Below are 21,157 nucleotides of genomic sequence, written 5' to 3'. Positions count from 1 at the left end.
ACAGGAGAACCCAGTGCACATGGACGGAACTCACAAAGGGCATGTATAAAATGGAGATCACAACAAAACGTTTCATTTATCCATCCAAATAATTTGTTTTATACTGGCGAAATTTAGTCTGTTCTTGGCAATTATTATTATAACAATAATAATAATGAAAACATCTAAAAAAGAAATAGGGAAGAAAATCATGTCATATTTGGTGAAAACGGCATGTGGCTTTATTATAGTACTCTGTTTATATAAGTGTATACTATATTAGAAAATTAGGGTTGCTACACTGAATAATTGTTTCTATAATTCCACAAACACTAACCTTTCATATTTTTGTTAAAGTTCATGGACTCCAGTAACAAAGAAATGTGGTAAACATACTCTCAGTACAAGTACCTTAGTGAAAAGTTTTATTCTCTGTAGTGCTGGAAAAAAGGGGAGAATAATAACTGTGAAACTGCTATATTTACAGGAAGTGCACTCTGGAGTCAATGACAATGACCTCTACCTAATGTCCCCTTCGAATGATTGGGTTTATAAACCCTGAGTTAAGCATGTCAGGCAAACTGGGTACCTCCTGTGTACTTAGGCTGCACGCTCTGACAGACATTTGGTCATATTTATATTTATTTTTGCATTAGCTAAGATTAGGGGGATTGTTAAGATTTGAGTGTAGCTCGATAATTAATTAGAAGAGAGTACTGCTGATCCTGAAAGACAACACGCAGGGTCACTATACCTCCCTATACAAAGCGACAGGATTAAAGGTTTAAAACTGCAGAAACCATTGGATTTAGAGGTTTTAGTTCTGATTACAGTTACTATTGTGTTTTAAGAAGCCCAGCGCTTTGTATTTGTCTTATTCTTTCAGGAATTTGATCGCTGTATACGCTTTTCGATTAATAATATTTGCCCGGCAGCTCTATTTCTGTGTGCGCCTGCTCCGTTGCCATGGTGAGGAGTACTGCAACAAGTGCCGGCGTCATCAGCGTGCGTGAAAACAATCAACTGATAAACAACAGGGGACAGAGGTAAATAGATTACCGTCTCTTCTTTAGCCTAAATGGAGCTGGTTGCAGCGACGTTAAGATTACCTGCAAGTTATTCGTGACTAAACACGTGTGTGTTTAGTATCTTATCCTGAATACGTCGAAAGAAAAGGTGTTGAGGAGATAACTTTACAACGAGGTAATTAACATAGCAATAGTTAGCCTTTAGCAAGCCCTGAAACAGAGGAAGAACATGTATTTCCACTACTATATTCTGAAGAATCACTGTATTCCGATCAGCTGAATTAGGTACAGAAGCTGCTCTTCTGTATAGTCTATATGAGTTGGGTTAATTACTTTTTATTAGAAAGGTGCAGGCCAAATTAAATCAGCAGTCTTACGTGTTTTTAAGTAACATTAGCAAATAATTCACATCGTCTTTTTCAGATGTGTGAGGGACCTTCGTCTATATCTGGGCCAATTCCCCCGGATCCTTCTCTGTTTCCCCAGTACTACAAGCGACCAGCTTCAGGTGGGGTGCAGCCACGTGACTGTGGTGTAATATTTTTTTTTTCACACAATCCTTTATTTAGATATTGCAGCATTGAGATATGAGTTGGGGGGTTGTGATAGAAGGATGGCAACTAAAGTGAAAAGGGAAGTTTATAAGATAGTAATGAGACCTGCTGTGATTTGTACTTTGAAGATGGTGGCACTAACAAAAAGACAGGAGGCCAAGTTCGAGGGTGCACAGCTGAAGATGTTTGTTTATTAGAAATGAGTCCATCAGAGGGTCAGCTCAGGCTGAATGGTTTGGAGACAAAGTTAAAGAGCCATAGGGTGAGTTGGTCTGGATAAACCAATATTTTTGGTTTATCCAGACCAAATAACCATGAAAATTGGACTTAAGAAAAGAAAACTAAAAAATCTATAATTATGATCAAAATTAAATACACAGTGGATTTTTAGTGCATGTTTTCTAGGACAGGAATGGCACTGAAACTAATAAAAACTAAACTGAAATGACCAGGCCCACTTTGGATATTAAAATTTCAGTAATTTCAAATAAACTAAAATGGAAAGCTAAATATTTATAATTAAAGGCTTAAAGCTACCCAAAATACTTAAAAACTGCAACAAATATTAAACTCTAATAATTCTAGCTCAAGTTTATTTTATTTTTCTCTTCTCCTCAAGCTCGGGGTCGTTTAGAGGGAAACCACGATGGTACTTTGGCCCTGCTTTCAGGGCCCCTTGCTCCAGATCCTGTGTTGTACCCAGGTTGCTACAGTGCTCGTACCCCAGCACAACACCCCCGCATCAGCCCCAATGCTACCCATATCCTGGAACGAGGTCAGAAAGGGGTTGTAGGGGAATTACTAAAAATAGACAGTATTTCTATCTCTCCTGTTCCAAAACAGAGTAAGTGGGGTTTTTTTTTTAAACTACTAGTTATTAAGATTGAACACTGATGTATTAGCTTTTGGTATTTTTTAGCATCTTATTATAGAAAGCATGAAAATAATGAATTTGAATCATTGCATTTGTTAAAAGAAAATTAAGACAGCCTTTCTTACCCTCAGAACAGCGAGTGATGCATGATTTTGGTAAAGAGAACGTCCGTCGACTGCGAGAGATCCAGAAACGTTGCAAAGAGCAGGAGGCTGAGAGAGCACAATCACGTGCTGTTCCAGTTAAAGCTCTTTGGACCGCCTCAAAATACCAGAATGTCCCATCGAGGGTGATGGCTCAGCTGCAGGCAAGAAGCATATCTGTGAAAGATGCCCATCCGTGAGCACTTCATTTTTCCTCATTAGGTTTTGACCAGTCTGTTTCTTTTGTGAAGGTTTCCAGTCCAAGTGTTAAGCCACAGTGTCAAAACTTTCTGAAGGCGCATTCCTATGGTGGGTCTGCTTCCCCACAAAGGCCACAGTCCAAAACTTCACGTGTAGCTGAGCAGCGTCGGGCCTCCTGCAACTCTACACAGGACCTGGACTTGCAAGTGAGAATTGCTAAAGTTTTATTGGAAGTTCACATCTACATTTTAAACATGCTTCTAGAGATTGTTTAAATTGCAGTTACAGGTTCAAGGTCAGACAATAGACTTCATAAAACATAATGCCCGGACTGCAGGAAAAACTGTGATTCGGCGGTCCCAGTCACTGACAAACCTCAGAGATAAGCCTGTACCCAGTGCAGTCAAGGGCCAGGTTCCTCAATAGTGAGTGTTATTGAAACCTTCGGTGTCAGTGTGCTTAATGCTCATGATATTTCACCACTAGATACTTTTGACTTTTCTGACACCCTTGTTTTTTTTTTCTCTGCCCTTTGACATTGACACTAATATAGCCTTCAGGAAAGGAAGGAGCAGTGGCGTAAAGAGAAAGAAGAAAGGAGGAGGAATACTCCTGATCCTACGGTCCCAACTGGACACACCTTGATGCCTGAGAATGAGAGACAGGAGACTCTGAAGTCCCTAAAAGAGAGTATGATTCCTCCCTTACATTCATACATGTAGATAACTGCCACGGGAATGCCCGTGATCTCTAAAGATATTACACAGTGCTTTTAACTTGGCAGTGTTGTGTGTGTGTACTGCTTGTACATTAGTCCTAAAATCTAGTAATGGGATGTGGTGGCTGAGCCTTTGGAGTGTGTGTTGAGAAATCCAGGAAGTCTTTTATGAAGCGTGTATCAAGGCTTAGTTGTTGTTGGATCACCACCTTTAAGTTGCAGAAACAATTTTGTTTCTAGTAAAATTCTTTTCTTGGTTTGATTTTTCGTCAGCGATTGTTTCGCCCAGTCCAAACAATCTGGACTATAAATATGGCAAACTAATCCACTGCTGTAGGAAAAAAAAGACTGGGCTGTCAGTCTGTTGAAAAGCCTATTATTTCTTCCTCCGGTGCTCAGCCATCCATCATAATAACAGCAGCTTAGTAAGTACAGTAAATAGTACAGAATGAACATCAGTATTTGCCTCACTAATTATGTGTTTCTGACATTTTTTTTTCTTCAGCCCACCGCTCCCTGGTGACCGAGCTGCTCTCCCTGCCTCTCAAAGCTGACAGTCTGAGTATTCGCTCACGCCGGGCCCAACTTGACTGTAGGCTTTCTGAAATTGAAGAAGCCATAAAAATTTTCTCCAGAGACAGAGTTTTTGTAAAAATAGATTCCTAACACACGAGGAAAGGAGGGAAGGAAGTGGCTAAGTAAATGTGTTGCTTTATTGAGATTAACTTTCATTTTTTAGTTGCATTAGGTAACATTACGCTGATTGTTGTGAAATTTTTATTTTTTCAAATGTGATTAAATCATTTTGTAAGCTTATTACAAAATACAAAAAACAAAATATTATTGAAGTGATACGATTCTTACGTGAAACTTGTCCTTTATACATGCTGCTCACTTGTATGTAGAAAAGAGAGGCAGATATTGTCCAAACTTACTATCGGAGCATCTTTAGGTGTCATTTGCTGAGATGTCATTTCTTTTGTATGGATGTGCTAATGACTTATGATTGTGACTGCTAATAATTTATAATAAAGAACATTTTTGTGAAGTTATTGTGTTTGTACTTACATCATTTTTGTAACGTGGAATATTAAAACCTACCAAACAATACACTACAGCTTTTTTTTTAGTTAATTTGATTTCATGAATAAATAGAGAAACACACTAGAACTCAGTAAATTTTGATTGTTCCGTTTCATTTTGTGTCACATTTATACTATAATTATACTAGTTGAAGCAGATGTGAACGCCGTGGCTAACGATGACGGTTTACGCACGCCCCGCCCCCTCTACATTATCGTTCATTGTTTGGCGTGAGAGCTAGCCTAAGCCAACCTGCTAGTAGGAGGCTAGCTGGAAATAAAACGAGCTTCAGGCTCTTGTGCCTACATAAACGCTCATATATCTTTCCAGCGTTTATTTGAGAGACTGTCAGATTCAAAATGAGCAAGAGGAAAGCGCCACAGGAGTCGCTAAATGAGGGAATAACAGACTTTCTCGTCGGTACGTAAGAGATTTTTGAACTCAGCTAACCGTAGCTAGCATGGAAGTTGGGTTCTGTTATTGAATAAAAATACCCACCGTGCTGGTAAACTAACTTTGCACGAGTAGCGGGTATCAAAATATTTTAAATATGGAGTTGTAGTTGTTGGATCTAGTTATCTGGATTACTTACACGTGTGATTTGGTTCGCTCGCTATCTGCCTTGTCATTTAAATGCCTTCTACCTTCAGCTGAATTGGCAGAAGATTAAACTAGCATGAGGGAAATGTGAAGTCTTGCATTGTCCTAACACTGCCTCTGTTTCCAGAATTGGCCAACTACGAGAAAAATGTCAACAGAGCAATACACAAATACAATGCATACAGGTAAGTTCATAATTATGTGAAAACCTGTCCCAGTCACTGGTCTTCATAAAACAAGCGTTTCAAGTGTATTACGTCCACTCAGCCATCAATGATGGTGTTAGTACAACGCCCCCATATTAAAGATTACAGCGTTTATATGACTAAGAATAGAGTCATGCTAAAAGAAACATTTTATTGAATTAGAATTTCTTTAAAACACTTAGAGTTAAGAGAAATAACTATTTTTTTCCTTTTTTTTTAGTTGCTAAAAACTACATTATTAGAGTGAACCCCACATGATCGGATATGCAGCACTTCACAGGAAGAACCCCCTTTTAACAGGGGGACCTCCAAAAAGACCTCCAGTAGAACTAGGTTCGGGGAGCCTGTCTGTAGTGACCTGTTTACAACAACAGGAACTTGGAGGTGGTAAAAAAGGAATCATAACATGCATTAGTGGTATATAACACATAAAGTGTTAAAAGAGGTTAACTGAATCATGGGAAGCCCCAGAGCAGGCCTTGTCGTTATCAAAAAGGAAGTTTTATAGTGGAGAGGGTGACTGTCTCTTCAGTAATAAACTGGAAGCTGATTCCACTGGAAAGGGGCTGATGGCTGAAGTCTTTACAACTTTGTTATTTAGGGTCCAGTAAGCCAAGTAAGCCTCCAGTCCGAGAGTGAAGGACTCTGCTGAAATAATAGGCTAGAGTCCAGTCATTCAGGACTTAAAAGGATTTTAAATTTGATTTTGTATTTAGCAGGTAGCCAATTAAGATAAACTATAATAGGAGAAGTATGATCTAGTGTTCTAGTCCACCAGAAAAGCATCGAGTGCAGGATAAACTTTCTGGATTTATGATTAGGTTTTTGCTGTATGCTGTATCACTGGCTTGGTGTACATGATACATTGTTAATTTAATATACAATACACTAAGTAGAATAGCATTGTCATGTTTACACTTATGATCTAAAAGAAATTAACCTAAAGAAAAAGTGGCCTAATTCAATTTTACATATGTTTTTTGCTAAGACTTACACGGTCCCTTTTTTCTGTGCTTAGGAAAGCAGCATCTACGATTTCTAAGTACCCTCACAAAATCAAAAATGGAGAAGAGGCCAAGAAACTGGTATGTATGTATATGTTGTCATAGGCAGACTGATAGATAAAAAATATAAATGAAAGAAATATCTTCTTTCTTAACAAAAGAATTGGCATATAGGACAGCAGATTTCTCTTTGCATGTTGTCAAATCAGAGATCATCTTTGATCCTCTCCATGTGCTTTAAAATCTGTGACTTTCACTGTCACAATGACATTGTTAAACCTGGCAGCACCCCCGTCATTATTTATCTTGTCTACCACTAATGTGCTCATGCTGCTGTTTATGTGATGGCCTCTGTTGTAGCCTGTTTGTCAACAGCTTCTCTGCACATCTTACATAATCACTGCAGATCACACTGCTGAGCAGCAGCCTCATGATTGTTGTCACATTTCAACAGGATGGTGTTGGAGCTAAAATAGCAGAGAAGATTGATGAGTTTCTGCAAACTGGCAAACTTAGGAAACTGGAAAAGGTGAGTCTAAGAATGTGAGATCACATTACTGATGTCACACTGTAAAAATATTTTTTTAATAGTTATTTTTATGTATATGTACTGAGTTATTACACTGACTGATGCGCTACATTTATATCTTCCAACAGATCCGAAACGATGACACTAGCTCTTCCATCAATTTCCTCACCAGAGTTACTGGAATTGGGTATGTTGTTTGGATGTTCAGTCTGTACTTATGATAAAAAAAATTATATGTTCATATTCAGAATTAAAATATACCAAGTATATTATTCACTTTCTGTTGTAACATTGTATGTGCTTTATGTTCACTTCAGACCTGCTGCTGCAAGGAAGTTTGTTGAAGAAGGGGTGAAGACTTTAGAAGGTTTGTGTAGCATTTGCCTCAAATTAAAATTGATACATATTTTGTGTGGTTAGTATAATTTTTTCTTTTTTTAGCTTAGTGCCGTGAGCAGGCAACCACATGCCACATGGCTAGAACGCAGCAGGCAAGGTTCAAGCTGACCTGTGGCCCTTTGCTGCATTTCTTTCCCTCTCTTTCTCTCTAATTTCCTGTCCTCTCTACTTACAATCCAGAAAAAAAGGCAAAGACCAAAAAATAAGTAAATATAGAATAAATTTCAATGAGAAGGATTCTTGATTTTGTTTTTTTGTTTGTTTTTTAGATTTGAAAAAGATCGAGCGCAAGCTAAACCATCATCAACAGATTGGCCTGAAGTAAGTGTGACTAAATGTTCTCCAGATGTTGTCTTGTAGGTTCTTGGTCATCCAGATCATGGTTTGATGTATTTTAAATATTTTGAAAAAATGTTTCAGATATTAAAGTTGTTTTTTGCTGTCTTTAGGTACTTTGAAGAGTTTGAGAAAAGGATTCCAAGAGCTGAAATGGAAAAGATGGAGGTGATCAAGATTTTTATATTTCTAATATCTTTACATGCTTTTTTTTCATACAGACTGCCCTTACACTGTGATTTCTTGTATTTACCCAGACTCTTATTCTTGGAGAGTTGGAGAAAGTTGATCAAGAATATATTGGAACAATCTGTGGAAGCTACAGGAGAGGTATTCTTATCAAGTTACTGGTCCATAGGTTTTAGGTTGCAATACCACTTGAGCCTTTTTAATACTGTTCATAACTTCCAGGTGCTGCATCGAGTGGTGATATTGATATTTTGCTGACCCATCCAAACTACACCTCTCAGACTGAGAAGCAGGTAAGACTTAACTCCATCACTCAGTTTAATTACAGGGTGACATGTCTTTTTAATCTTATTTTTTCTTCTGTTTCTGTTTTGCAGCCAAAACTCCTTCATGCTGTGGTTGAGCATTTGGAGTCCATCGGGTTTGTGACTGACACACTGTCCAAAGGAGACACCAAGTTCATGGTGAGGCATCTTGTTTATTTTCTGTCTTACTGAAGGAGGTACTGATTTGTAATGTAGTTAGTACTGTAACTGCACCCAGTCGCTGTAGCGCATGACTGTGGTCATGATGTTTTGGATCTTGTTTTTCTAGGGAGTCTGCCAGCTGCAGCAGAATGATGAGGATGACGAGGAATACCTTCACAGACGTATTGACATTAGGTGCCCTTCTTTAAATTGGTCATTTACATTTGAAACATTTATACAGGCTCATGGGATTCATTTTGTTGCTTCAGGATTCTTTGTCAAGATTATGTGTAATCATAATTAAGCACTATGCTCTTATGTTTAATTTTGTGTATTTATGGGATCTATTTGTGATGGTGTAATTAAAACAATGCCAGTACTGTTTTTCAAGTACCAGGCATTCCCAGTTATTCAGCACAGACAGTAAAGAGGCAACCCTATTTTTGTATTTGATATTTTAACATGTAGTTTGTACCTGCTCACTGACAGTCTTTTATTTATTCTCAAAGGTTAATTCCCAAGGATCAGTACTACTGTGGAGTTTTGTATTTTACTGGCAGTGACATCTTCAACAAAAATATGAGGACCCACGCACTGGAGAAGGGCTTCACTCTCAACGAGTACACTATACGACCACTGGGGGTCACTGGTGAGTGTTAGTTCCAAAAAAACAACAACAACGACTAAAACAACAGGAAAAAAACGGAATTTCCTGAACTCTTCTCTAGCTCTGAGCAACATATATATCATTCATCACCAACCAGTGATTCATACTATAAGCTTTTAACATGAGCTGTTTTCCTTTGTGCTTCTGTTGTAGGTATGGCAGGGGAGCCTCTGTTGGTGAATAGTGAGAAAGACATCTTTGATTACATCCAGTACAAATACAGAGAGCCGAAGGATCGCAGCGAGTGAAGCAAAGGACAGCTTTACAGTTAGATCTGGAATTAAAGCCACAATTCTCCTAAAAGAAAAGAACTAAAAAAAATAAATGTTTCCTGGTGTGTTACTCTTATCCCTGCTTAGCCATGACATTTATAGAAAATAATGTGAAACAATTTTAATTTGTTTTAATTTTCTTCCCCAGTCATGATATTATGATATAAACATGACAATGCTTTGAAAGAAAAATTACCTGAGGTTTAATTCTTCACAGTCAGGCATTTGCATCAGTTTTTAAACAGATTTTTAAAATCATCTTCATTAGTAATTTATTATGTCTTTATTTTACCTCATATGTACCTTTTTAATTTTTGATAAGCCAAAAAAAGGATAATGACCTGCAAGAAGTAATTACTGTTGACTGGCTCCTGTTACATTTGTTCAGCATCACAAACGATGAAGACTGTGGTCATCAGAGCATTCCCCTCGACAACAGTGCTCTTTAACACTTTGCTTTAGTTGTGCAAGGTTTTTAAATTATAGTTTTTTATATATTATTGTATTTTTGTTTTCTACTTTGGGCAGACCAATTGGAAATTATAAGGGAACATGCAAGGAATTTATGATTCACAGGCTAGGCTGGTTATTTACAAATACAACTGGTTTGGGACAAAATTGGCATTGAAATCTTTTGACAAATTAGTTGTTTTGGTGGGGTTTTCGTTTGTATATTTGTTTTACTCCATTGCTGTGTGACTGCACTGGTAGAGTTGAGTAATCTATTTTGTGTGAAACAAATCTATGTAGTGAAGGTTACCACAATCATATCTTCAACGCTTTGTTTTTGAAAGGGGATAGACTAAAGATGCAAAACTTGAATATTTGAATTAAGATAAAACTTAACAACTTACAATATGTTTTACATGTTTACGCAAACGTGTCAGAAAATATTTAAGAAAAAAAGGATCTGTGAGGTTAATGCAAATTGTTCATTTTCTGTATGTATGAGTGTAGTAAATGCAATACAAAAACCATATTTGTATTTTTATTTATTTATATTTATTATAACATTTAAAATCTAATGTAAATCACTAGGTAATAGTTCATATACCATATTCATGACATAACCCTTGGGATATAAGCTGAAAGCCATATTTTCAACGATTATGGTTTGTTTACTGCAGGCAACTTTTTCCAGGTACGTCGCATTTACCAAAAACTGTTTCTATGGGCTATTTGTGTTCGTTTGTTTTTCCCCCTTATATACAACAGGTTTGTTTTTGTTGTTTTGTTTGTTTTTATTTCGTAGGTTTTAAGTTAAATTATGTTAATGTAAATATGAGTGAATAATTTAGAGATATATTATTTTTCTTATGCTACTCTGGCATTAAAAATAATGTCGTAACGACGATAAGACGACTAGAAAGAAATTTCAAGTACTCTGGCATTAAGTTTTTTGGTTTGTTTTTTATTTCTCTTACAAAACAATTAATTTAAACGACAGAAAAATACAACTTTTTAACTTAATTGTGAATTTTTTTTGTAAAAGAGGTAAATTAATTTGTTGTACATCCTAATAGTGGTATAAGTTATTTACAACGATTGCCACGGCAACAGCAGCAACCGCAAGGCATGATGGGTTGAAATAAAATGCAAGCAGAAATACCAGCAAGATAGGCCCGAGTCAGCCAATGATGGCGCTTTGTGCATTAATATCAGCCAATCGGAACTCGTCGAGCCAGCAGTCTCTTACTGCTACACACCCACGTTACTTTTGTGTCAACCACTTCGCGGGAGTTGTCACTTCAGGAGCGGTCATCTCTTTAAAACTAGAGAAACAGTATACGAGAGACTAGTAGGTAAATCAACCAATTCGCATGCAGAAATTTGATTTTAATTAAATATCTTGCAAATGTTACTGAAGCCGTGATGTTTGCGTGTAACGTTAACTGATGTTTGTTCCTTTTTTCTTATTCGGGATGAATGATCAGCTAGTTATGGTGCTTGAGCTAATTAACGCATCATCATCGCTTGTGCATGTGGCCATGTGTTTGCTAGGAAACCACTCTCCTGTTGACACCTTACTTCAGATTAAGTACTGTTTTTGACAAACGTTACGTTTTAACGGGAGCTGTGGATGTATTATTTTGATAACTTATGCACCGAAGTAGATAGCGACAGGCGTCCATTCTCACTGTTTTCTAACGTAGGGCAGTTGAAGCAATGTGGTTTAATTTGTGCAGTCTGATTTCACAGGCTTGTGGCTGAAATCTCGGAAAATGTGAGACTATATAATCGCAATGTCCTGCGTATCCATAGAAACTACGCAGAGCGCGCGTCCAGCGAGCCTGCAGCTGATTGAAGTTATGCAACACTCGTAGAAAAAGCTAGCTCAAATATTATGTATCAGGTATTATGTAATACCGGCGTCGTCACTAAAATAGGCGTTTTTCCCCTTCTTATTCTGTCGCTAGTCTTGAAGCAGTTAAAGGCTTGAGTCAGACAATGATGAGGACTCTTAGGATGCTCAGGCTCTCCAGTCAGCGGTATTGTGTGCGTGCCAGTGTGCCTGTGAGGATGATGAATTCACCGCTGTGTTTTGGTTTCCCAGGGCAACCATGTCTGACAGAAAGGCAGTGATCAAAAATGCCGACATGTCGGAGGACATGCAGCAGGACGCCGTGGAGTGTGCCACTCAGGCCCTGGAGAAGTACAATATCGAGAAAGACATCGCTGCATATATTAAAAAGGTAAAGCTAAACAGAAAACATTTTTAAAAAGCACAAACTAGGCTGTACTTAAGCATGCAGGCAAAATCTGGAAGACTGAGGCTATTTTTGCACTCAACCATCCTGTGCATCATTGCAAGTTACATACCCTGCCCGGTATTTGCAATTGTTTCCTCTCTTCCTGAGGAAACCTGTTCCTCTCGAACTGTCTGTCCTTCAGAAGCCTCATGCCCACATTCTTTAGCTCTGTGGTGTAGGGAAAGAAACCAATATCATAAGGAATTTGGGATCAGTGATTTCTTGCAGCTCTTTTTGTATATGTTTGTATCTGACCAGATATTATACCTTGAATGGGTGGAAAATGTCATCTAAACTTAGCTGTCACACTAGGCCACCCAGTGTATTTCTCCAAATTCAGTGCTTTCCGTTACCCCTGCCCAATGATTGGGGGGGAGGCTTAAATTGGATTTCTTGATTTTTTTTTTTTTTTTTTTTTTTTTAAAGAATAATCTGAAAATATGGTTCATGATCTGGTCAGATAATTTTTACTACAATGTAATCAGTGCAAGAAATCTTCACCTGTTTGAGAGGGGGGGAAAAAACAAGACTTTTGACCATCACCTTGTCTTATATAGGATTTGCAGGCATTGTCTTACCCGCTTAACATTTGTGCACTTTTTAAAAAAAAATTTTTTTTTTTTTTTTGTTCCACTCAGGAGTTTGACAAGAAGTATAACCCAACCTGGCACTGCATCGTTGGGAGGAACTTTGGCAGTTACGTGACTCATGAGACGAAGCATTTCATTTACTTCTACTTGGGTCAGGTGGCCATTCTGCTGTTTAAGTCTGGCTGAGAGGGGAGGGGAAAGCGTTTTCCCGACACCAGCTGACCATATACAATACGGACTGACTCCACAAAAGGCACTTATCATTCCTTGGCAAGGGGCCGCTGCCTTTTTCTGTGCTGCTTTCTACTTTGTTGTTTTTGAAGATTTAAAACAAAAAAAACAAACTAAAAACTAAAACGTGGCCATGTTAAAGAGATGAAACACTTGTATTTATTTTTGTCTTGTTACATTAGACATGTCATTTTTTTAATTAAAGTATAGCTGTTAAGCTGTTTGGGTCCAATGCCTGCTGTGGTCATTTCACTCAATTTCAGTTTTCAGATTGGTTAATGTGACTATCTTGCATACTGAGGCCACATCTATAACCCCGCCATCAACAAGATGATCATGACTTGTGCCACTCCCAGTCTCTTTCCAGGATGGTGTAATGGGGTTACATTTGTACAGGATGAGCGGTTTCCAATCTGTGCTTCCTCAGGTCTTGATATGACAAAGCGTCTTTCAGTTCATTAAATCCATTAAATGATGAGTCACAGGGTTCTGTTCCAATGCATTATCCTTGGATAAAGCGGGAAAACATTGCATATATATCCATTACTATTTAGGTGACGCCTAGCTTTAATCATAAAGCCAGATGTTTCAAATTGAAGTACATGTGTTTTTAGGGTTTTATTCTAAATTGACACAAAAGTGAGGCTATTGTACTAAGTCAAAAAGTCTTAGAAATGTCTACATTTACTTTAAGTAACATTACCTTGACCGCACCCATGACTTTGATCATTATGTCCTCAAATGTTCATATGTAGAATTGCTTTTTAACATTTGTTCAGCATCCCAAACAGAGCCTTCAGCTCTCTCTTCTGTGGAACCAACTTAGTTTGGAATTAGAAAGACAAACACCATCTTTACTTTTTAGATTAGGCTTAAAACGTATCTTCTTCATAAAGCTCTTAGTATGGCTTAATCAGTTGATCCTGAATCCTCCCTTTTCATTGACCTCTTTGTCCTTCCACTCACCTGGTAGCTCACAGGTGTCAAACTCCAGGCCTTTAGGGTCTGTGTCCTGCAGGTTTTAGACGTGTCCTTGATCCAACACAGCTGATTTAAATGGTAAAATCACCTCCTCAACATGTCTCGAAGTTCCCCAGAGGCCTGGTAATGAACTAATCATTTGATTCAAATGTGTTGAGATCTAAAACCTGTACGACACCAGCCCTTGTGGTCTGGAGTTTCCACACCCCTGTAGGCTCAAGCTTCAAATTCTGGTGAGTTGCAGGTGAAGATTTTTTCCTGGTCAGGAGAGCAACCAGAAGATTGAAGGAGGGGTGTATCATATACAAGACAGGGTGAATAGTTTGGAGAACATAAGAGGCAAGACATTAATGCCAGGAGAGAGAGAATATATTGTTAAATTTGTGCCAAACATGAGACCAAGGAGGATGAAAAGTGCACACAAAACAAAAAGGCAAGAGGCTATATGGAGAGATTATCCACTGTAGTGACCCCTTAAGAGTACAGCTAGAACACTTCTCTGCTCATCCATATCATCTTGATCTCACCTCATAGCCAATCAACATGAGTTGTCCATAGGTTGAACTCACCCCTAATCCTATTCATCAACCTCATCTCCTGTCTTCAGTGTTTGTTTCAGTCTCCAAACCACAAACATAGCTGGCCTCAACCACCTTGGTAAACATTCGCTTTCATTGTTGCTACTATGTTTTTAAAATCACATCACTTCTGATACTTCTCCACCCTTTGTTGCTTTGGATAGTTGACCCATATAGATGGACATGTATATTACAATGTGCTACTGAATTGGCCAGGTTAATTATTAAGGACCATATGCAAAGAATTTAAGTAAAAACCAGATGAGACATGGCATGAAGCGGTCACTGTTTATTTCAACACATTTAGAAAACCAGCTTGTGAGGGTAGACGCCATTAGACAGGAAGAAGGAAGAGCGCAGGTACCCTTGCAGCTGAGGTACTTTCTTGATAAGGGGCAACAGCTGAGAATCAACGGCTTTCTGGTCCTCCTTCCTCTGCTCTGTCAGCTGGAATTTCTGTACGTGAAGAAAACCAACGAGTCAGTCGTTTTTAATCCAAAAGCTCATTTTCAGTACAGTAAAAATTCAGAATATATATATATATATATTACCTCTTTTTCTGTATCAAAGATTTCTCCCTCCTGGTGACGTGGCCTCCTCAGCTTCTTCTTCTTGAAGTAGGCATCGTTGAGGGTTTTGGGGATCTTCATACCAGAGATGTCAATTTTGGTGTTTGTGGCAATCACAAACTTCTGGTGGGCCCTGCGCACGGGGACTCTGTTCAGGGCAAGAGGGCCTGTGCAAAGGAAACAAAGATTACAAGAGTTTAATAGATGCTCAACATCTTTTTTGTAATTTAATTTATTACAGGTTCTACTGCCATGTGCATAACTGTGAAGTAATGACAGTATTTAAAGAAGAACAAAACCCATCCTTACCAGTGACGAGCAGGAGACCACTGGAGAGCTGCTTCAGGAAGACCACGCGCTGAAATAAAAAGTGCAATTTAAGCATTAAAGAATTAAGAATTAACATTACGGCATCCATTGCTCCATATATCCTGTGTCAACATGAATAAGACCATTTTAACTATGGTAGTGGGTAGACCAGTTTAATAACCTCAGTCGGCTTTAATGCCAAGTTATTAAGATTGGAGAAAAGTAATCTTTTTGACGTGCTCTCCTAATTTTAATGAAGGGCCTCTCTGCCTCTCAGTTCCACAGCTGAAGCATTATTTAGGTCAGCCGCAGTTTGAAGTGTGTGGGAACGCTCGCTTCCATAACTCGCCCATGCAGCATTCAAGAGTAGGAGCGACAATGTCTGTGGTAGTGAGGGTGTGATTATGGTGATGTACCCAGTGTGTTTGATAAGCAACCTTCAGCAGGTTTATTTTCAGGAAAAATGTATCTGATACCATGTGTTTTGCATCTATTCTGTTTTTTGTTTTAAATTAAAGTTCTATGATAATTCATGGCAGAAAATAATGCTCAACAGATCATTAGCAAACTGCTGAAATATGCCTCAGCTTGGGTTCTTTTGGTAAAGTCCATTAACTGTAGACTGAGTGCTTCACTGGCGTGTTCATGCAGTGATGCAGTTCACGTTCAATGTAGTTTATATTTGACATGAACTGCCTGCTAGCCCTATAAAACTAACTCATTAATATTACTATGAAAATTCTTCTATAATGAACTAAACTATGAATTGCAAACAAAACATGACCGACACCAAAGCTATCACTGCTATGGATCCTTCATATGGCATGAAGGCAGTTTCCAACTGTGGAGGATTTGTTTTTGCTCTTCTAGAGTAACAAAGCCAACCGATTTACACGATATTAAATTTTTCATGGCTCAGAATGGGCCTTAGAGGAACCACAAATAGGTACCAATCTAACTTCCAGTGACATTTCTGTCCATTTGAAAAACAAAAGTGTCCATTATGGTTCAGTATACAAGACCAACATTAACAAAACTCATGACTATGCCCTTTGGGGTTGACTAAGTCTTCTATGGGTGACAGTTTTTGTTTTGTTTTTTGATTACATAATACCTAAAAATAAATAAATAAATATAACACCTCGTGATTCCAGCAAGTTTTAACTTATGGCAAGCAGAGCTGATTTGGTCCTAAAGCAAGATCCTTGCTCTTATGACACCCAGAGTGGACTTTCCACTAAAGATAAACCAGGTGACATTGAAACAGAATATTCATCTGTAATGTGACATCATCAACTGATGCTACAGCCTGAAAAAGTCAGCCTGTGTGAAGCTGCAAGTGCTCCTGCTAATTGATGAGACTGACTCATTATTGAGGCATATGCCAGAAACTGTTGTCACCTTTCCACGGTGGCGCCCAGTGAGCAGAATGAGGACAGTTCCTGGTGTGATGGAGGCACGCAGGTTCCTCTTGTGCTGGGAGAAGGGCTTGATCCCATGGCTCTTCAGTTTACGGGGCACGTCCTCTGTGGGGTAGTAGCGGGGCTGTCGGAGTAGAAAATAAAACTTTAGATTGCTGTTGTATGTTGTTGTCAATATATAAACTTTATGGACAAATGTTTGCCTCCAAAAAACCACAACATGACCACAAGGCAATAAACATACTCTATTAAAAACACTGTGCATTAACTGTGTCTGTGTTTGAACAGACAGAATTCCAAATTTTACCTACATAAAACAAATCTTAATAGAAAGGACAAATGTATATGCATTACTCACCATCTTGCGCAGTTTGACAACACGAGTGCCTCCGTTCTTGTCTCCTCCAACGGTTTTGACGACAGTGGCCTTGGGTCTAGCCTGGATCTTCTTTTCCACCTGAAGGAGAACAAATTACCATCAAAACAAGTGGCAAAGAAAAAGTGGCATGCCTTTGACCATTATTAAACAATTTGTGTGGTGTCAAAGGTCTGCCCTTACCTTGGTCTCAGTGGTTTTGGTCTTCCTCTTGTACATGGCCCTGCGAGCATACATAGCGGACCGGGAGTAGCGACCGATGCCCCGGGCCAGAACCGGGTTCCGGCTCCCGTGCTTCTTCTTCTTGGCAGCTTTGTCTCCCTCTGCCATCTGACACAAAGTAAAAAGAAGGTAGATGTTTGTTAGGGTCTCAGATGAGCAATGATTTATGATACCACAGTGATGTTATTGGAATGTGTTCCTAGGTTTATTGCACTAACAACAGCAGAACAGCAATGTATTAAGACCTTAAACTCTAAGCTGTTGTGCTGCTTGCATTTCTGCACAAACTATTAGTAAGCACCAGTAAACACTAATAAACTATAAAGTACTATGAAAATGATTTGGCTGGTTACTACCAAAGAGCCATCATAAATGCAGAAGCATGACAAGTAACGCTGGCTAGCCGTTAGCAACTTTCCGGGCTAACCAGCCATTTCTCGTCTTCATTTACAATTAGACAAAATTGATTTCTTAACATTTCCAAGTTTAAATGAAATACCCAAACAACGACAGCGAATAAGTGGAATGAATAAAACCGAAGACTGAAGAAAGACGACACGTTTCAACCACCAGCCTTGCTAACGTTACAGGCTGTACGGAGGCTAGCCGGCGGCCTAAACCTGCACATCTAAGCATATCTACAGTAACATGAAGAATAAATCATGGCAATAATGATGTCTACCGTATAGTCTAAACATAATGAATCGTCTCATGATAGTTGGAGAGAGTATTTTTTATTCTCTAACACGGATGAAAGCAGATTTCTTTCCCACAGTAACACGAAGGAAAGGCTGTCTTACCTTTGCTATGAAAAAAAGACCGACATCCGGGCATGTGACGTATATAAGGACGCTGGGCAATGGCGTTGACGTAATTACGTTGTTTACATGACGTGATGGTACTTGTAGTCCACATAATGATTTTCTGTTGCTCTAGTCCCATTTCCATTAATACCTCCTCGGATCGACTCGGCACGGTTCGTCACGGTTTTTAGGGTTTTTCATTAGGTCATAGCACCTGGTACCAGGTATTGTTTAGTACCTGTTCTGCCAAAGTTCCAAGCCATCTGAGCAGTTCATAAATTGTGACATTGTCAGACTGCATGCCACCGATTGGCTGGGTCACAGGCGTTACTCAATGATTAATAAGAGCATTTCGTTCAACACCGCCATTTTTGAAATCCTGCAATGAGGGAAATGGCTACAAAAACAATCCCATGTTCCCAGAGTCTGACGAAAAGACACAGACAGAGCAGCAGGTATATTCTTGACTGGACGTCCACCTTTGTTGTAGCATTCATCTTGCCTTGTCTCGAGACCATGCACATTTCGAGGTACTACACTGTAATAGAAAATCATTTGATCCAAGTCTAGTGGCGAGTCGGCCCAAATAGGTTCGAATGGAAAAGGAGCTTATGTAGCATAGGCGAGTTTAGACCCTTCTCCATAAGAGCACCACAAAAATAACTATATTAAAACTAGTTATGATCGCATATTTTAATATTCTTTTCTGACTGTCTTCAAATGTTATATTTTCCTAACTTGTCTGCTGGCAACAGTACAGGACAGAATGAAGACAGGTTTTATGTACAGTATTGTTGATGTCATGATGTTACAGTGTGCTTACAGAGGCATTGCTACTTCAACAGTGTGGCTTGTCATTATTAATATTCTTATAAGACTGCATTAGAAAGAACAGTGTCACCAGAGTCACCTGCAGTGGACTCCACTCCAAATCAGTTGGTCCCTCTCCGCTGCCTGCCACGGACTCCACGACACCTGCCCCGGATTCCACGCCGCCACCTGCCGCGGACACCACCGTGGAGTCCACCTGCCAATCCTCCAAAGGGTGCCAGCCACCAGCTAATCCACACTGCAGCAGACCACCTGCCAAGCCACGCCACCGCTGGCCGCCTGCTAATTGCCACAATCCAAGCCACTTGAAAGGTCCCGCCTTCGCCCCGTCGTTGACCTCTGGTCCTGTCGTCCATGGGTCTTCGCTGTAATGGTTGACCCCTAGACCTGCTGCGCTTTCTTTGTCGGCTTCCAGATCACAATTGCGTCTGCCGGTGGCCTCGTGACCAACCTCCTGAACAGTTGTCTCTTCCAACAGTCTTGAGGACAGTGGTGTTTGTTCTAGCATTAATATTCTTCTTCTTCACCTGAAGCAGAACAAATTATCATCAAAACAAGTGGCGAAGAAAAGTTGAAAAAAGAAAAAAAAGAAAAAAGTTGCTAAATTGACAACCCTGTGTCCAAATTCATGGGCTGCATCCTCCTGAGGACCTGGCCTTCGCGGTCTACGTGGGCCGGGTCCTCAGAAGGTCGGGTAGGCCAGAAGTAAACGGCTGGGGAAATTGGACGGTCTAGCCTTCAGATTAGCGTCGCCGCTGTCTCGGTGGAGTTTAATGAACTCAGCCGTCTGCTCCTTGCTATCTAAAATATAACAGGACACTGCCGTAAATTCTCGACCGTCTCATACTTCTGTTTAATCAGTTTTCTGTTTGACGTTTAGTCAGCTGTGTAAAAACCAAGGAGGAACCCACCCGGGGGATTAATAAAGTTTTATTTTATCTAATCTAATAACTTTAATCTCAGCCAAACCGATTTACTCACAAACAAACAAAACACTGAAAAAAGCCCAACAATAACATTTTTAGGTTGTCTAAGTGACTTATATATTACGTTTAACCCGAGTAGTCCGCGGTGATCTGAAAATGATGTGCCGGGAGTTGTGCCGTTCTCGGCGGCTTCAGTGACCCTCGAGCTCCTGGCTAGCTGTCGAGCTGGTGGGTAGCAGACGTCTCTGAAAACGTCGAAGCACTTTTGCAAATATGCGATATCTTGATAAACCGAGCAGATATTTGATGTTTACACAGCTACTTTCTCGCCTGAAAATATGTTAAAAGTTTATTTTGTGACCCAGAAAGATTAGTAAGAGTAATTTTAAAACTTAGTAGAGCCCGCCATTGTTGAAAAATGGAGTTTGGCTGGGCCGCGCTATGAATTCTAGGATATGATAGGCCACGAAGGACACACCCGACCCATCCTTCAAATTTGGGGAAAAGGAGGACGCATTTGTTGGCTGCATTCGGAGGAGTCTACAAATTTGGACAGCCTTCGGTGCGTCGCTGTGACGTAATCGGTCTACAAATGCTGCCTCAGGAGGATGCAGCCCATGAATCTGGACACGACAAGTATCGCTAGCTAGCCATTAGCAACTTGTTACAACTTTCCCGGCCAACCAGACATTTCTCTATGAAATAATGCTATCTACTGTATCGTCTAAACATAAAGAATCATCTCATGATAATTGGAGAGTGTTTTTTATTCTGTATCATGGATGAAAGCAGATTTTTTTCCTACAGCAACACGAAGGCACGGCTGGCTTACCTTTCCGAAGACCAAAAGATCGACATCCAGGCGTGTGATGTATTTAAGGACGCTGGGGAAGGGTGTTGCCCAGCGTCGTTACGTTACGTTTACGTTAAGTTTACAGGATGTGATGGTACTTGTAGTCCAAATATTGATTTTCTGTTGCTCTAGCCCCTTTTCCATAAATACCTCTGCGGATCAACTCAGTTCGGTTTGCCTCAGTTTTCAGGGTTTTCCATTTGGTCATAGTACCTGGTACCAGATACTTTTTTAGTACCTGCTCGGCCACAGTTCCAAGCGGTCCGAGAAGGTCTTAAATTGTGATACTCAATGATTCATGAGAGCATTTTGTTCACAAATATCAACACCGCCATTTCCGAAACCCGGAAAAGAGGGAAATGGCTACGAAAAACAATCCCGTGTTCCCCGATTCTGACGAAAAGACACAAACAGAACAACAAGTATATTCTTGCCTCGACGTCCGCCTTTGTTGTAGCATTCATGTTG

General features: G+C 39.5%; 4 protein-coding genes across 8 annotated transcripts; 3 read left to right on the top strand and 1 right to left on the bottom strand.

Moving 5' to 3' along the window:
* Positions 1-754: 754 nt before the first annotated feature.
* On the top strand, positions 755-4,545 carry enkd1 (enkurin domain containing 1). 4 transcript variants are annotated; one of them, XM_085475936.1, is made up of 9 exons: positions 756-1,025; positions 1,151-1,182; positions 1,431-1,515; positions 2,181-2,405; positions 2,567-2,742; positions 2,830-2,985; positions 3,062-3,204; positions 3,333-3,469; positions 4,003-4,545. In XM_085475936.1, the coding sequence occupies exons 3-9, from the start codon at positions 1,431-1,433 to the stop codon at positions 4,161-4,163; spliced, it is 1,083 nt and encodes a 360-aa protein (XP_085332062.1). In that variant the 5' UTR covers positions 756-1,025; positions 1,151-1,182; the 3' UTR covers positions 4,164-4,545. The 4 variants fall into 4 exon arrangements, with proteins under 4 accessions (XP_085332064.1, XP_085332062.1, XP_085332063.1 ...); XM_085475938.1 differs by having other exon boundaries at positions 755-1,182; positions 3,068-3,204; XM_085475937.1 differs by lacking the exon at positions 1,151-1,182.
* A 237-nt stretch (positions 4,546-4,782) lies between these two features.
* On the top strand, positions 4,783-9,325 carry polb (polymerase (DNA directed), beta). The gene is made up of 14 exons (XM_085475941.1): positions 4,783-5,000; positions 5,308-5,365; positions 6,405-6,471; positions 6,845-6,919; positions 7,048-7,106; positions 7,237-7,286; positions 7,588-7,639; positions 7,768-7,822; positions 7,912-7,984; positions 8,066-8,136; positions 8,221-8,307; positions 8,438-8,505; positions 8,820-8,959; positions 9,131-9,325. The coding sequence occupies exons 1-14, from the start codon at positions 4,940-4,942 to the stop codon at positions 9,223-9,225; spliced, it is 1,011 nt and encodes a 336-aa protein (XP_085332067.1). The 5' UTR covers positions 4,783-4,939; the 3' UTR covers positions 9,226-9,325.
* A 1,591-nt stretch (positions 9,326-10,916) lies between these two features.
* Positions 10,917-13,052, top strand: dynll1 (dynein, light chain, LC8-type 1). Of its 2 annotated transcripts, none has more exons than XM_085475944.1 (3): positions 10,917-11,047; positions 11,804-11,942; positions 12,638-13,052. In XM_085475944.1, the coding sequence occupies exons 2-3, from the start codon at positions 11,811-11,813 to the stop codon at positions 12,773-12,775; spliced, it is 270 nt and encodes an 89-aa protein (XP_085332070.1). In that variant the 5' UTR covers positions 10,917-11,047; positions 11,804-11,810; the 3' UTR covers positions 12,776-13,052. The 2 variants fall into 2 exon arrangements, with proteins under 2 accessions (XP_085332070.1, XP_085332069.1); XM_085475943.1 differs by having other exon boundaries at positions 10,920-11,051.
* Positions 13,053-14,653: 1,601 nt separating this feature from the next.
* rpl6 (ribosomal protein L6) lies at positions 14,654-17,419 on the bottom strand. The gene is made up of 6 exons (XM_085475942.1): positions 17,238-17,419; positions 17,037-17,135; positions 16,659-16,802; positions 15,258-15,306; positions 14,931-15,115; positions 14,654-14,835 (listed from the first exon to the last, which is right to left on the bottom strand). Exons 1-6 carry the CDS (start codon positions 17,382-17,384, stop codon positions 14,683-14,685), a joined length of 777 nt encoding a protein of 258 aa, XP_085332068.1. The 5' UTR covers positions 17,385-17,419; the 3' UTR covers positions 14,654-14,682.
* Positions 17,420-21,157: the final 3,738 nt, after the last annotated feature.

The sequence above is a fragment of the Copadichromis virginalis genome, linkage group LG12, assembly GCF_057382275.1.
Source record: "Copadichromis virginalis isolate Kocher_CV1m ecotype Utaka linkage group LG12, C_Virginalis_male_GT1.1, whole genome shotgun sequence".
In the NCBI taxonomy this organism is placed as follows: domain Eukaryota; kingdom Metazoa; phylum Chordata; class Actinopteri; order Cichliformes; family Cichlidae; genus Copadichromis; species Copadichromis virginalis.
This window is presented reverse-complemented; position numbering and strand designations above follow the sequence as displayed.